Genomic DNA, 17,046 nt, shown 5'->3' with positions numbered 1-17,046 from the left:
ACTTTCTATTTAGAGTTATAAGATATTGAACAAATTAAAAATATTTAAAAATTTTTCACATTTCTGTATTGCACCAATATTCTAGGAGAATCTCCTCAAATGAAAAGTGGAGATTGTTTTATGCCCAAAATGGATATAATATTGTATGTCAACTATAATCAAAAATTTTTTTAAAAAAATGTTTAAGTAGGGATTGAATTAAGCAGTCGAGTTTTTCTTTTTAAACAGTAATCAGGTACTGGAAAACCAAAGTAAATTTTAAAATATAAATATTTCTAAAATAAATGATGGTGATTTAACCTGTCAAACATAAGAGTTGTCAGAGCTGTTTTGTAGTCACTAGAAGAATGGATGAGAGTGAGATATCTGTGGAGTCTTGTTCTTGTCAAATCAGTAACTCTCTTGAAGCCCATAGCTTCAATCAAAGCACCTTAACTTAAGCCATCCCAAGCACTAATGATACTGAGTATGGGCACAAAGAAGGGGCTACCCAGACAGGATGCTTACCTGCATCCTTCCTTTCTCTTCTTACTTGTGGTCTGTACTTGCTGTCTACAATTACTTTCTACTCATTCACTCCTTAACCCCACAAAATCTGTTTTGTTTTGTTTTCTTTTTTTCTGCCTACCAGTACTGTCTTACAGCCTCACATGTCACTTAAGGACCTCCTGATTGCAGCACAATTTGATACACCTCATCACACATTCCTTCAGTCTCTCCCCTATTCTGGGTCCCATGACACTGCCCCAAAAGTTTTCAAACATTTTTTAGCTGTAGAACCCTTCTTTCAAATGGGATCTTGCCTAAAACTCCAAGCGATTAACCATAGCTTTTATATAGTAAGACTTAAAATCACTCAATGTAAGTCCTCAAAATTTGTTCTTTTTTTTTCAAAGTTGTTTTGGCTATTCATTGCATTTCCAAAAAATTTTTTAATCAGCATGAAATTTCTACCCCAAAACTAAACCTATTTGGATGTTTTTTTTTTTTTTTTGGAATTACATTGACTTTAAATATTAATTTAGAACTGTCATATTAGCTGGAAGAGCTGATATAATATTATAATGTTAACATCTTAATATCGTTAACTCCAGTAGTGGATTTTGTGTTTTCTATGATTTGGATTCATTAAGCTTCTTAGATCTATGGGTTTATAGTTTTCATTAAATTTGGAAAAATTTTGGCTATTTTATTAAATATTTTATATCCCTCATACCTCTACCTCTTCTTCAAAAAAATTCGTCTATTAGATATTTTCTTTCATAGTTATTTATTTTTAAATTTTAACTTAAAAGTATATTTCTTTCTGGCACGTAAGCATCCTCAAGCTTGGAGATTAATCAAAGCCTACTACTTTCTTCATTAACTTTCCTTTCTTTACGTAGGCCATGGGCTGTAGTTCTTTGTGTTCTTGTTACCTTACAGTTTATTTTGTCATTGGTTTTTATCGGAGAGTATTTTTTCTCTCATGAGTTGGAAAGTACCTGGAGGCAGATACTGGGCACTGAAATTTGGTCTGGGTTTTGGGTATACAGTGATGCCTATAGTAAGGCGCCAGAAATGTGCTTAGACCAAGGAAGAAATGCATTGATAAGGATGCATTAAAATGAAAAGTGCAATGTAGTTTCAGATAGATTAAGGTGATAAAATAGATTAAATGGATCTTGAATTTCACATCAAAGAATTTGGACCATCGATAGATTTTGGACAAAAATATGACATGATTTACATTTTATTTCAGGAGAAAACCTTATTCTGATGTAAGACAAGATCATGGAGTGCGGAGAATTGGAAGGACTGGGAACAGAATAGTCAGCTGGGGAAGGACATATTAGAAATAAAAGAGAATAGGAATTAGAGATTTCAGGTATGGAATAGTCAGGATTTGACAGCTAGTTGTATATGTGGGAGTTGAGGGGGAGAGTCACATTGTACTTGGGTTTTGAGCCTGGAAGACTTGAACCTTTTAGGGTCCATTTAATAGAAAGAGGAAACGTGGAGCAGGTTTTTAGGGGCCTTAATGGTAGTACTTCACATGTATTCAAAGTGAGGGATTAATTGGACCGTTTAGATATATTCAACTGAAGTGAGAAAAGTTAAGACTAGACTAAGATAATTTTAGATAGAAGTTTGCTGTCTCTTTGTTTAGATTTCTGTCATCTTTGTTTAGATTGTTTTTACACACATATGTATTACATATATATTATATATGTATGTAATCTATATACATATATATTACATAGTCTTGTTTTTACATACATATGTAATATATATGTAGTGTAAAATATATAAATATATGTACTATGTAAACATTTGTAGATATTTGCATGCTCTCACATTGTGCTTTAGCTTTTTGTTTCTATTAATCATGGTGTAGTATAGATAGATGTAATGTTATGCATACTTTAACTTTTGTGGATTTAACATTTTTTTCTTTATGTCACTTTTTTTATTTAGAGTATAGCAGTTTTCCCTTAATGTTTTTTTTTTTTTTTTTTTTTTTGTATTTCTCAAAGTTAACTCAAGAATCATTCATTTATAACCCTTTGTTTTATTTGGGGGAGAAAGGTCTAAACATTTATTTGCTCAAAGATACTTACAAAGCAGTTCATAATGACCAGGTATTAATTAACCAGTTTATAAAATACGATCTCATTTTACCATAAGGAGATTAAAGGATGAAGACATGTCTAAGCTAGTAAATCAGTTAGAGGTAGCATTTTTCTAATTCCTCTGATAGTATTTATATTAGTCCCTTTGTTCATTTCCTTACCTGAAATTATCTTTATTTTTGAGAGGAAGGATGGAGGTGCATCTGCAAGGAATGCAATTGATCACACTCCTCAGCTCATGGCATAGTGTCCTAGTATTAGTATTCCTTCTTTTTCCCCACATGGTACCTTAACCATTACTCAGGAGTAATGTGTATATCACTATAAACTGGATATAGTGTTGTTTTGTGTTTGTTTAATTTGCATAACTGGTATTGTGCTATAAATCTTGCATCTTTCTTATTTTTTTCTACTAAATATTAGACCATTAGACCCAATCATGTTGCTCTAAATGATCCTTTCCTATTTCTGAATAGTGGTATTCCACTATACATATATTTCACAATTTATTTACTCCTTACTGATGAACATCTAGACTGTCTCCAAATCTTTGCTATCACAGAAAAAATAAATTGCTGCAATGAACCTAATTTCTTGTGTACTTTTAAACTTTCTCTGGGTTCTGTATCTACTCATGGGATTGCTGGATCAGTAGGATACATTCTGCCTGTTTGCTTTCTAAAATGCTGCTCAAGGTTCACATTCCCATTGGCAGTGCATTAGAATTCTTAATTTCTTTCCTGTATTTGCCAGCACTTCTTACTATCCAGTGTTCTAATATTTGCCAGTCAGTTGAGTACAAAGTATATGCTTATGGCTAATTTAATTTGCATTTCTAATTATAAATGTGATTGATCATCTGTTTATATACTTATTAGCCTTTTAAATTTCCTTCTGTATTTTTCCTATTCCTATTCATTGACCATTTTTAAAGCTTGGGTTTTCTGTCATCTTTCTGCTGTTTTGCTAGTTTACTCATTACAGATATCTTTTCACAGACTATTGTTTGGCCATATTGCCTTTTGTGGAACAGAAATACTTAATGTTATCAGACCTATAAGTGACTTAAGCTTTTGGAATCTTATTTTAAAAATCCTTCTCCAGTCTGAGATTGTAAAGTTATTTTGTATTTTCTTCTGTTATTTTTATAGTTTTATCTTTACATTTATATTTTTTATTCAATCTGGAATTTATTTTCTAGTAAGGTATAAAGTAAAGATCTAATTTTTTCCTTTATTTGATAAGACAGTTTTCCTGAAACTAGTTATGAAATAATCTATAAAGTAATCTAACTTTTTCTTACTAATTTTTGATGCTAACAGGTTTCTATGTTTCTAGTTTCTTTATTGTATACAATTGAGCTATTTGCTTCTGTACTAGTAATAGACTATTTTAACTACTACGGTTTTATTACAGACATATCTGGTGGGGCAAGTGTCTTTTTTTTTCTTTTTTTTCTAATTTTTTTCAGTTAGCTATATATAGATCTTTATCTTTATATGTAAATTTTATAATCAATTTGTAAATTTTCTTCCCAAATCCTTCATAATATTGGATGAGAATTGCTTCGAATTTATAGTTTTAAGGCATTGAACATAGTTTATATGCCCATTTTTTTCAGATCTTCTTTTAATACCTGTCATAGAATTTTTAAATTGTCATCTTAATGTCTGGAGCGTTCTCTACTAAGCTAATCCTAGAGGCTTTATGATGTTAATTCTCTTTAAATTATATCTTATTTTGTATAACATTCTCTGGTTACTTCTTGCTGGTATAGAATAATACTATTGACTTTATATGTTCTTGTGACTGGCTAGTTGCTGAATGCTCTTATTCTCATCATTTGCCTCTTGATTTTTTTTTAGGCATTCTATGTAATTATGATTATATCATCTGAAATGACAATATTATTATTTCCCTTCAGTTCTTTAATACTCTGTTGTTGTCTTAACACATGCCCAGTATTATTTTGAACAGTACAAGTAATAGCTTCCTTTTCGTGTGTTCTACTCCATAGAATATGCTTCTAAGTTTTCTGTGCATGTATTTTATAGTTTATTTTTATTATAAATGAAATCATTTCAAGATTACATTTTCTAATATGTTGCTGAAATGTGGAAAGCCAATTGGAATTTTTTAACATTAATCTATATTTGGCCACTTTGCTAATAAATTCAGTGACTGTTTCTAATAGCTAGGATACCCTCAAATTTAACGATTCATTTTTTAAACAAACATTTTGTTGAGCTTGGGAAATCAAGATTCGTGCTTAGTACATGTTCTGACAACAGCAAGCCTGCTCTCCACAATAATCTGATAGACTTTCCTAATTTAGTTATATGTCTTAGTCTAACACTATTTCTACCACCATATTAGGGCTAAGTATAGTAACCTGTATAGTTCTTTTATCTTTTCTCCTATTTAATGTCTTCTCTCTTATTTACCCTCAACTCTGGAATTCTTAATGGAGGGACGTCAGGTAATTTTTGAATTCCATAGCATTGTTTTTAAAATATTTGTATATGTGTATTTTTTGGAAGAAAATAATTATTAGATTCTTACAGGGGACCATGTTACCCACTTCCCTACCACCAAAGTTGAAAACCACTACTCTAAAATATCTTCTTTTAAGTCCTTTTCCTTTCTTCTATCTGATAAAAATACTTTCCCTATGGTTAATAATAACAGCTAGAATTTATTATACACTAACTATATGCTAAGCACTGTTTTAAGTGCTTTTCATATAAATTTATTTAAGCTTTACAACAAATATGAGGTAGCCGTTATAAGCCTCGCTTTACCGATAAGGAAATGGGCATAGAAAGCTGAATAGCTCAAGATTCACAGCTAGTAAGTAAAGCAGCCAGGATTTTAACACATTTAGTCTGGATGCCAATTCTGCGCTATTAACATCTGAGTTATGCTGCTGCTTGCTATACAAAACATTTTTTGAGCAGTGCGGATAATTTTCTTTAGTATTAAGTCTGTAAAAATCACTGTAATATTGCATATTGTACTCTGATCTCAATATAAGTATTAATACTCTACCTATAGATATCTCGTAGTATATAATATGGTAATTGATTTATTGATACCTGAATAGACCCACTAAAATAGCAAAAAATTGAAAATATCTCAAGCATCTATCAATGGGAAACTGGTTAAATAAATTATGGTTTATTCAGGTAATGGAATATTCTGTAGAAAAGAACAGATTAGAAAGTTTTCTATGCTAATAAAGAAGAATCTCAAAAATATATTAAGTAACAAAAGGCAAGTGGTGCTATATTAAATGCAGATGGGGAGAAATAATGGTATTCATGTTTGCAAATATATATAAAATATTCTGGAAAATACATTTAAAATTATGGTTAGGTTTTACCTAGGAGTTGATGTAGTGAGTTTTAGATTTAAGGTAAAAAGGGAAGAAGATGGTCGAGAGGCTTTCTTTTGAAATGGTATCTTTTTATAATTTCTAGTTTTTAAATAGTATAGATATATTACTGTAATAATTACGTTTACAGAAAAGAAAAAATGTATTTCTATTTTGAAAAGGTAATCACATTTTTCAAAATTTGAAGATATTCTATTAAAAAAATCTGTTTTACCCATTTTCCTAGCTGCTCAGTTGCTTCAAGTGCTGTCAGTTCCCTCTGTATTATTCCAGAGATGTTTTATGCTTATACAACTAAAAAATGTATGTAGAAGTGTATTATTTTAGCCCTCTTTTTACACATTGTTTTGTATCTTCCATATTTTTTTTTCACTTATGAGTGTATTTCGGAGATCAGTTCATATTCAATACATGAAAACCTTCCTCACTTTAGTTTACAGGTTTATAATATTTCATTATGTAATATACCAGGATATATTTAATCAGTTCCCTGTTAATAAACATTTGGATTATTTTAGTCCCTTGCTATTTATTGATGATGCCACAATGAATAATAGTACATACAAATTATTTTGCATAGTTTTGATAGTATTTTTATGGATATTATCAAGTTTTCTTTCATGGAAGTTGTACCAAATATGTTAATGCCAGCAATTATGAGAGTTTCTCTATACTTGAGTCTACTTAGTGTGTTATTAAACTATTTGATCTTTGCATTTAGATCATTTGTCTGGGCAAAATATATCTCAGTAAAATATATAGTTTTAATTTGCATTTCTCCTAAGGTTGAGCATTTGCTCTATTTAGGAGCCATTTTATTTTCTATACTATGACCTACATTTATACAATACCTCTTTGAAAATAATTAGAAAGTGGAGGCAAGGAGAAAAATAATTTACTATCTGACCTTAAAAAAAAGTATGAGTTTTTCTTTGTTCAGAATAATCTGCTACTCTTGTCTGTTTTGCCTGAGTCAAATGATAGAGAAGAATGAGAAATGTTTCTTTCATTTTTTTCTTCTTCCATAAATTTTTCCTTGGTTAGGTTTCTCTCATTGTAGTGATTCACATTTGGGCTCAACATCTCCTTCATGAGGGAAGCCTAGTAACTTTGAAGTAGCCTACGGATCCCAGGGAATGCCTTTTGTAGGTCTTTGTTAACTTTCATCCATTGTTAAAGATTTCCTGGCATAGAGAAGATGAAAAAAAAATTGCTGTTTTTCTACCATTAGTAGTTCTTGTCTTCTCAAGTTATTATTTTTTTTTGCCTTACATTAGAAAATAAATGCCCTGTCTCAATAGAGGAGGAACATATAGTGTTGTAAATATATACGGACAAAACAACAAAACCCCAAATTACATAAAACAGAAATTAACAGAATTGAAAGAAGAAATATACAAATCCACAATTGCAGCTGAGGACTTCAGTGTTTTTTCTTGATAGTCAGGAAATCAACTATGATAAGTGAGACCTGAACAATAATGTCAATCAACCTGATATAATTGGCATCTGTAGAGTACTTTACTAAACGATCAATAAAATGGATAAACCTAAATGTCAGGATCTCAGCTGTGTTGAGAGGGAGAGAGAACTGAGCTGGTAGGAGTTAGAGTAGCTGATTAAAGGAATAAGCCAAAAATGAAAGAGTTAAGCCTTTAATTACTTGATGTGATGGTATAAGCGAGGGGCCAAAACCAGAGAAAACACTGACCCCCCCCCCCCCATTCAATTTACCATGATGGAATGGATTGACACATCCATTGAGAATCAAGTAGATCAGTGCAGATTTAGGAGTCTGTTGAGAGAGCCCCAGACAAAGAATCTGGCAATTTTATGTACTCTGAGGTGGAGGAAGGGGGAGAGATAGGATGGGGAAAGTACTGGGTACTGAGTCAGAGTGGGAAGTGTCTTTAAGGTTTCCCCTTCTTTCCATAAGGTAGCCTCGTCAGAGAGACCAGAGAGACCCTTGCCCAAGTCCTCAGATAAAGAGGCCTGGAATAAAAGCACAAGGGCTAGGAATGTAAATATATGAGAGCATGACTGGCTAGGGGATCCTGGGGCCTTGACTCCAAATCTCTTCAGAGATTGTGATGCCTTGGCTCTGTACCAAGTGTGTAGGGAGGGCAGTTTTCACTTGTGTGTCCTGCAAAGTAAAACCTTTTTAATTGCCTTAATTAGGCATAAAAAGTCATACATAGGTTTTTAACCAAGAGACAGAATCTTCACTATATTGATAATAAAACAAAGAGAGAAAGTAAAAATTACCAGTATCAGGAGTGAAGGAGGAAGCAACCCTACAAAACCAAAAATAACATTTGCCAAAAAATGTGATAACATATATGAAATGGACAAATTCCTTGAAAGATACAAATTACCAAAACTGACTCAAAAATAAATAGAAAATCTTGAGTAGCTCTATATCAAGTAAGAAAATTTATTTTAGTTATTAAACTTTTATAATTATTATCCTTCTATAAAAGAAAAGCTAAGAACTTTATACCAACAATGATGATAATATGGGGAACTTTATGACACATTTAAGGAAGAAATTATATCAATACCATACAAATTCAGAAAAAAAGAGGAAGAAGGAACTCTCTAAATTCATTTTATGAGACCAGTTTTACCTTGATAACTCAAACCAGATGTCAAGAGAAAAAAATCTATAACTCCATCTCTCTCATGAGCATAGAAGCAAGAGCCTTAACAAAATATTAGCAATAGAAAGGAAATACACCTTGGCCAACTGGATTTATCTTAGGAATGCACAGTTGGTTTAACAAAAAGAATTAATTTACCATAAAAAGAAATTAGATTTTTCTTTTAAGCATATGATCATCTCAGTAGTCAAAGAAAAAACATTTGACAAAATCTAGCACTTTTTCATGGCAAAAACACTGAAGAGCAAGGAATAGGAGAGAATTTCCTTAACTTGATAAAGAGCATCTATGAAAAACCTATAGCTAACATCATACTTAATAGTGAAAGAAAGCTTGCCCCCTTAGATCAGGGACAAGACAAGGATGGCTACCCTCATCTCTTCATTTCAGCATTATATTAGAGATTCAAAAAAGCAGGCAAAAAATAAAAGGCATCTAGATTGGAAAAGGAAAGGTAAAACACTTTCTCTTTGCAAATTAGATAATCTCCTATGTGGAAAATCGTAAGGAATCTCCAAAAAAACTATTAGAGCTCATAAATCAGTTCAGCAAGATTGTCGAATACATGATAAATGTACCAAAAAAAAAAATTTCATTTACAATAGGGTGATGAAAATATTCTGGATTTAGATGGTGGTGACAGTTGCACAATTTTGTGAATGTACCAAACCCCACTGACTTACATACTTTTAAAAGGTTGATTTTATAATATATGAATTTTATCTCAATTTAAAAATATATTGAGAAAGGCCTTGTATCTAGAATTTATCAAGAATTCTTATAACTCGATAATAAAACAAAAAAACAAAGTGGGCAAAAAATTCAAACAAGCACTTCTCATACAAATATGTATGAATGATTAAAACAAGTACATGAAAAGGTGTTCAACATCATTGTTGATTAGAAGAGTACAAATTTGTGTCTCAAGTATTGATGAGGAGTTAGGAATGTCTGAAACTCATTGCTGGTGAAATGCAAAATGGTATATTAAAATTTGGAAAAAATTTGGCAGTTTCTATAAAAAATTAAGCATACACTTACTTTACAACACAGTATCTACCAAAAGAAATGAAAGCCTATGTCCACATAAATACTTTTAAATGAATGTTCATAACAACCTAATTTATAGTAGTCAAAACTGGAAACAACTCAGAAGTTTGTCAAATAAGTGGATGCAAGAACAAAATGTGATATATCCACATAGTGGAATACTATTCAGTGATGAAAAGGAAGAGACTACTGGTACACACCATAACATGAATGAATTTGAAAATATTACACTAAGTGAAAGAGGCCAGGCACAAAAGACTACATACTATATGGTTCCTTTGATATGAAATTCTTTAAAAAATCCAAAACTGTAATGACAGAAAACACATCAATGGTTGCTTGGGGCTAGGAGAAGGGGCTGGAGTTGTTTGCATAGGGACACAAAAGAATTTTTTGGAGGAATGAAATTGCTCTAAAATTTTATTGTAGCAATGGTTACATGATTATACATGTACCAGAATTCATCAGACTATACTTAAAGTTGGTGCATTTTATGGTTATGTAAATTACAACTCACTAAAGTTGTTTTTAAAAATGTTTTCTTCATGTAGCTATATAAATGGAGTTGTAGCCTCATTTCTAGAGATTTTAAAAATTAACATTTTTTTAAAGTCTGCATATTATTTTGCTTTTTCATTTTTATTTCATCTCTGTAGCATATTTCAGAATTTTATGCTTAATCTACATAATTTAGTTCAGTTTTGTAAACAGATGTTTGTTGAATTTCTACAATATGCCAAGCACTGAGAGGACAGAGCTCCTACTCCCATGGACTACTCCTACTGTCTTGTAGGAAAGGCTAATTTATTTTTAAAGTAACTAATAGAAAATATCCAAGAATGAAAGTGTTTACAAGATGTGGAAAGATTAACTTTATCTCAGTGGAGTTGGGCAGTCTAAGGTCTCATTAAGTGGGCTCAGAGGAGGCTTTCCTGGGAAAATGGAATTTGAACGATGATAGGAATTGATCCAGTGGATAAGGAAAAGTAGACATACTAGCATCCTAAATGGTTTTACAGTTGAATAAAGAGGGGTTAGGAAGTATATTTGGTGTTTATAAGAGTAACTTACCTTAAAAATCAACTTTCAGGATGTGAGTCCTTTGGGTAACTGATTTCTCTGGTTCTCTTATTACTGAGTAGAGCTTCCGATTGCCTGGCACTTAGATCTCTGAAGTTTGTTTGTTTGTTTTAAACTCCACTTCCTTTTAAAACTGACTGTTTCACACTCATGCAGGATCAAGGCAAATTATTTATTTAGTGCTGCCTCTGGTGAAGTCCATCCTTTTACTATTGTTCTTCATCTGCAAGAACAGCCCACCTCTTTTTAACCAAGAGTCATTTTCCTTTTGCCCCAAATTAACATTAGCTTTCATAGAGTTATTAGGTTCTATAGATTGTGTTCATCAGATATGTAGCAACACTGTTTAAAAAATAAATGTATAAAAGAAGCAGATGCTTTGGCACTAAAGTATTAAATTCTAAGGGGATATTTGGATATAGCAGCTAGAAACCTTTTGTCTCTCTTCTTTGCTCCTCCTACTCCTTTTACTTTTCTTTAATTGACTGTTAGATTTTCTTACTATCCAAAAGTAATTAATGAGGATGACATTTAAAATATCTATAATGGGAAATGTTCTTGATGCAATGTCTTAAGAATTTTCTATTTCATGTCTAAAAGGAAGAAGAAGAATTTTCAGTTCTTTCCAGCTGCCTGGGACTTCTGCCAACATTTTACCAAACAGAACATCCATTTATCAGTGCCTCCTGTCTGGATTGGCCAGTTCCAGCATTTGATATTATATCTCAGTGGTGTTTTGAGATAAATTCATTTACCGAAAGACATGCAGAACAAGGAAAGGTATGTAAAAAGAATAACACTAATTTGCCATAGTGGCGATGTGCTAATAGGTAAGAGAATAATGAAATGCCAGGTGATTTGTTTTTGGCACCATTTATTTAGTTATACTGAAAAAAAATGGTTTACTTATATAATATTTATGAATGTATAAATAGAAATATTTCTAAATTTTATCTGAATGGGTAAAACTAAGGTCTTAGTGTGCCACTTTTAGTTTTTTCTTAAATAATAGCATCAGATTTGGAAGATACAAAGGAATTTTAAGATAGATAAGGAATCTATAAGCTTAACTAAAAAGAGAACTGTCACATAAAAATCGAAGATTTGGAATAGTAGACCTAAAGGTCATGTCTTTAAAATTTGCTGGGCCAATGCCGCCAGCTCAGCTGGCACAGGTTTTGTGTTAGAGACAAGTGAAATGGAAAGGCAGAGTGGGGACAGTGGTGTCTGGCTCTGAATGCCATGGTTTGGTGCTCAGACTTTCTTCTACAGCTAGAACTACAATTTTTGTGAATAATATGATGAAAGTAGTATTTTATAGAGGTAATCTGGTGGCTTTTTAGTAGGTAAATTGAAGCAAGGAGAGAAGGAAGCCAGAGATGATTATTTAGGTGGTAAAGAAAATCTGGACTATTCTAATAGTAGAAATCAGAATGCAACCAATGCAAGAGACATTTGAAAAAATATGTAAGACTTGGTGACTTTACGATCTTGCATTTAAATCATTAGAAGAATAGTAACTAGTATAGAGAGTTCTGATAGGAACCTGCTCCTGCTTAAACACCCTTGATGATGCCCCATTGCCTATGGAGAAAGATAAGGACTCCTTGCATGACATTCTAGGATTTTCACCATCTCACTTAACTTTTTACTTCATTCTGTACTACTCCTCTGCCCATTGCCTTATTCAAACCACATAAGAGTATTTCTTTATAAGTGTACTATATGTTTTCAAACATTTATGCTATTGCTTATTGCTGTTACTTTTATCTAAAGTAACCTTCTTACCCTTCTCCTGTTGTATTAATCACCAATCTAGGCTTTGCTAAGATAAATGTTACCTCTTCTATAAATCTTTGTCTGATAGTCCATCTTCTTCTTCTATAGTCCTAATCCCTTCCCTCTGTTGTGCTGTATGAGAATAGTTTTGCCACTTTCTCCTAAGTCGCCATATGTATCACTTTGTTTATTGTGTCAACTGTGGCTCCACAAAGCAAAAATTATTTCTTGTTTATTCTTGAATCCCTAGTTCCTATAAAGTGCCTGATGTGGACTAGTCACCTAATAAATATTGGTGGAACAATTAGGTGGATTGGTAGAAATAGAATTGATGAAAGGGGAGTCAAGTTTCAGGGGAAATGAGAATTTTAATTTTAACATCAAAAGGACAATAACAAATTAGTATTTCAGATGGCTGAGTCAGGCAAGACTAAATTTTTAAAATTTTGAAGTGAATAATAAGGCAAGGTAAGCATAAATAAAGGTGTACTTTTGTTCTTTTCTGTATTTTTGTTGAAGTTTTTAAAGAGATAATATCTCATTTTATACCTTTTTTTTTAAAGGAAAGGGAAGTTCAAGAAAATTGAACCTTGGATATTATGTATAAAAATGCTTTTTTCCTGTCTAGTAGTTTATTCACAGATTATAGCTGGAATGTGAAGTTATATTTTGATGTTTGAAAACCTTTGAGTAAGAAATGGACATAATTTCTTACTCAAATGGATAAAAAGTAACTTATTTGATAGTATAAGAGCAAGCCTATATTTTAGATGAATGATTATTGGTGTGGCAATTGATGGAGAATAAGAATTTATCATTTAAAATATTTCATTTTTTTATAAAATTGATAATTATTTGTTTTAGAGTCAGAACAGTAGACATTTATTTATGTTTTTCTACTTAGGCAGAATTTTTACCACTTTTCGAATGCATCCTCATATGACCTACATTCCTACTCTTGTCCCTGCTCTACTGTTCTGTCTCTAATCCTGATTCAGATCCTCTGTCAACCAGATCTTCTTTACTAGGAATTTTAAATTTGAATAGAGAGACTTCGCAAAATAAACCATGAATATAGCCAAATAGTTCATTAACAACCTTGAAAGATAGTCTGAATGAGTGCCTCTCATGTTTTGTCTCAACTAAGATTCTTTAGTTGCAAACAGTTTGGTTGCAAACCTCTGGTCTGTTTTCTCTGAAGTGTTACCACTCAATGACTCCACCTCAGACACTTTCCTTCCCTATGTACGTGTGCTCAAAATTTAAATTCCTGGGAGAGAGAATCTGATTGGCCTAATTTGCACCATATGTATACCCCTGTAATGGGGCAACCCTATGAGACCTGTATAGAGCAGGAAAATAGGTTATTTTTCAAAAGAACTTGTAATGCTGTTAATATACGAAGGCAGAACAGGACACTAGACAAATGGAAAAGAAAAACACCAGTGGACTAATAATACCTTCACTTCTACTTGCCCAGCACATACACATCCTTCTCATTCATAGAGTTTCACTTCTTCCTTTGTTCAAAGTGATGTAACCTTCCCATACATTCACCACTTCCCCAAATACACAACCTGAAGTCACTCACATCCAATTGTTATATCTCCAGGCCTTCCTGAATCCAGAGGCTCTGGGACATATCTATTCCTTCTGTGATTTTTGTACTCATATCTTGATGGTCTAGAAAATTTTATTTAGCACCTACTCAACCTGAATTCAATAGTAAAGAGAAAGGAAAAGAGAATGAAAAATACTGCAAAAATATATGCAGCAGCAAGCAAGAAAATTTACAATTAGTCATAAACCTGTAGCTAACATATAGTCAAATATAAAACTTTCTCCTTTTACTTTCTTTAACTAGCACCTCAACCAGATGGATGTTTGACTAAGGATGTAACCCAAACTTTATTCTAAGAGATCTGAGTTTCTGGTGATTGCTTACATAAGACTGAGTAGTTTCGTGTTAAAATTTTTCTTTCAAGCTTGGGACATAGAGGAGGTAGAGGTAGGGAGTCTTTAAGTTCCAAACATACTGCTACCAATCGTATAACAATATTTTTATTATTCTTGATAGCCAGGGTCATTTCTTCCAGATAATGTGGTAAGCCATTCCCTTTCTTCTCCCGGTGGGGTGGGGAACCTAGCTAGAATGGTAAGAGGATATTTAGTTTCTAATTTCATGGACTAATATTATATCTCCTGATGGAATATAGTGCATAGCTTCCTCAGGATGGTACTAAAAACCACAGAAGAATCTAAAATATAGCAGGGAAAGAGAAATTAAAGACTGAATTCTTTGGTGGAATTATGAGAGATGCCACAAGCAGTTTTCACCCCTGGTTCCCTAACCTGTTCATTCCAACTGTGAGAGAATAATCACTCATATATACTTGTTTATATAATGGTTGCTTGTTCAGACTATATACTTCATTTTGTAGGAGCCTATTGTACCTTATTCTATAGGTGTTTTCTTCCAGCAGGTGCCGTATAAAAATCATCAGCAAAGTAGCTTATCATTTAAAAAGCCAGTATTTTTTTCAGATGATTGAGTACATGTTCAGTTAATTTCATAGACATCCACCTATTGCCCTATAGCTTTCTTTTTGAAGAAAATTTTCTGATTGGAGGCTATATAATGTGGACTACTGGGGAATTTACAACCTAATCTAGATAAGTATCAAGTTCAGTGAGGACAAATTTCTGTTCCACTGATGGAAGAAATCCAATATAGTCAGTCCATAAAAGAATATGCAGTCTTTTGGGCACTGACTCAGAAATACATATTGTAAGCCCACATTGTCCTTATCCCTGCTTCCATGGCCACTTTATCCATTGACTTATTGATAAATACCAAGTAAGCTACTTAATTACTGCATTGATTCAGATGGGTTATAACTAGAGATAATGTGAAATGATCAACATATGAATTGCCTGCCATCATACAGCCTTTTAAGATAATATTCATATTATATTTTATTTATGTATAAATGGAGTAACATCTAGAAAAAAATTAGTGCTATTACCAGCATTTTTATATACCTTAAAATAATAATTAAAGTGTACCCTGCAGGGAAATGAACTAATTTGGCATTTTTTCCCCATGCTTAAGCAGAAAATTTATGAAGAGTTGTAGCCCCAGCACTTATGGATACAAAAGATCTTAGTTTGAGGAAGGAGACTCTGGATTATAATGTATTGAAATAGAAATAAGAGTTAAAACTGTGACCTTTCTTAAAGAAAAAGCTAATGAATTGTTTGTTTATCTGAGAAAGGTAAAAACTTGGTTTTTAAAACTGTGAACTATTTGAAATTTTGCATTAAGCAAATAAGTCACATTTTTCCAGACAGTTTTCTCATTCTTTAAAGAAAATCCTTTTAAAGAATAAGTATTTTGCCTTAATGACTTAAATACATAGGACTAATGACTATTTTTGGATAATACTTTAGGCTTTGCTTATCCAAGAGTCAAGATGGAAATTACCACACTTACTGCAGTTGCCTGAGAATTATAACACCATTTTCCAGTACTATCACAGAAAAACCTGTAGTGTCTGCACCAAGGTTCCTAAAGATCCTGCCGTTTGCCTTGTTTGTGGTACTTTTGTATGCCTGAAAGGACTTTGCTGCAAGCAACAAAGTTACTGTGAATGTGTGTTGGTAAGCAATTGTAAATAATATAAAATTTACGATACTCAGATCTCATATCATGTAGAAATGTGGTGTTAATAGGGTCAATCCTGCTCTTCAAGTTTAACCACTCTTTGAATAAAATGAACAACACATAAAAAGATTTTGTTCTTTTTTTGTTCTAGTTTTTTTTGTTTTTCTTTTTAATCCAGTGGAAGCATTAAAAAAAAAAGAAAAAGAAAAACACCTGAGACTTTAAATAAAACCTTTTATAAGTCTAATTTACTTCCTCTCCTTACTCCCACTGCCCTTTAATGAAACATACTTTTTTAAATGCTGGTGCTATGAAATAGTTGTATATGCTATTAGGTCGGCTTTTAAATACATCTTTAGATAATCTTTATCCAGATTCCTCTTAATGTATTAGTAATAAAGTGTTAGAAATAAGATTGTAAATTTAACTTAGATGAAATCTTATTAAAATTTTTAAAAATATTTGTTTTACATAGAAGAGATTTACATAAGGGATTCTTGATCTGATAAAGTCCATGTGATTGTGCAGTTAATTGATATATTTTTAATGTTTTAGCATTCTCAGAACTGTGGAGCTGGAACAGGGATTTTCCTTTTGATCAACGCATCGGTGATTATCATCATTCGAGGCCACCGCTTCTGCCTCTGGGGTTCTGTGTATTTGGACGCCCATGGAGAGGAAGACCGGGATCTTAGGTTAGATGTGCATACATGTATCTGGGTGTTTTATGAAGTTTGGTCAGTGAGAGCAATGTGCCATTTCTGGCATTGAAATAATAATACTTGTTAATTTTTATATTAAGTAATC

At 32.3% G+C, this 17,046-nt stretch overlaps 1 protein-coding gene across 9 annotated transcripts in view; it reads left to right on the top strand.

Moving 5' to 3' along the window:
- Window positions 1-17,046, top strand: part of UBR3 (ubiquitin protein ligase E3 component n-recognin 3) — a 188,360-nt gene that overhangs the window by 168,742 nt on the left and 2,572 nt on the right. For all 9 annotated transcript variants that reach the window (XM_016165386.2, XM_016165376.2, XM_016165377.2 and 6 more), the window contains 3 exons: window positions 11,397-11,576; window positions 16,026-16,235; window positions 16,795-16,934. In XM_016165386.2, coding sequence (XP_016020872.1) covers window positions 11,397-11,576; window positions 16,026-16,235; window positions 16,795-16,934 — 530 coding nt within the window. The remainder of the gene's footprint in view (window positions 1-11,396; window positions 11,577-16,025; window positions 16,236-16,794; window positions 16,935-17,046) is intronic.

The sequence above is a fragment of the Rousettus aegyptiacus genome, unplaced genomic scaffold (genome assembly GCF_014176215.1).
Source record: "Rousettus aegyptiacus isolate mRouAeg1 unplaced genomic scaffold, mRouAeg1.p scaffold_m13_p_2, whole genome shotgun sequence".
Taxonomy (NCBI): Eukaryota; Metazoa; Chordata; class Mammalia; order Chiroptera; family Pteropodidae; genus Rousettus; species Rousettus aegyptiacus.
This window is presented reverse-complemented; position numbering and strand designations above follow the sequence as displayed.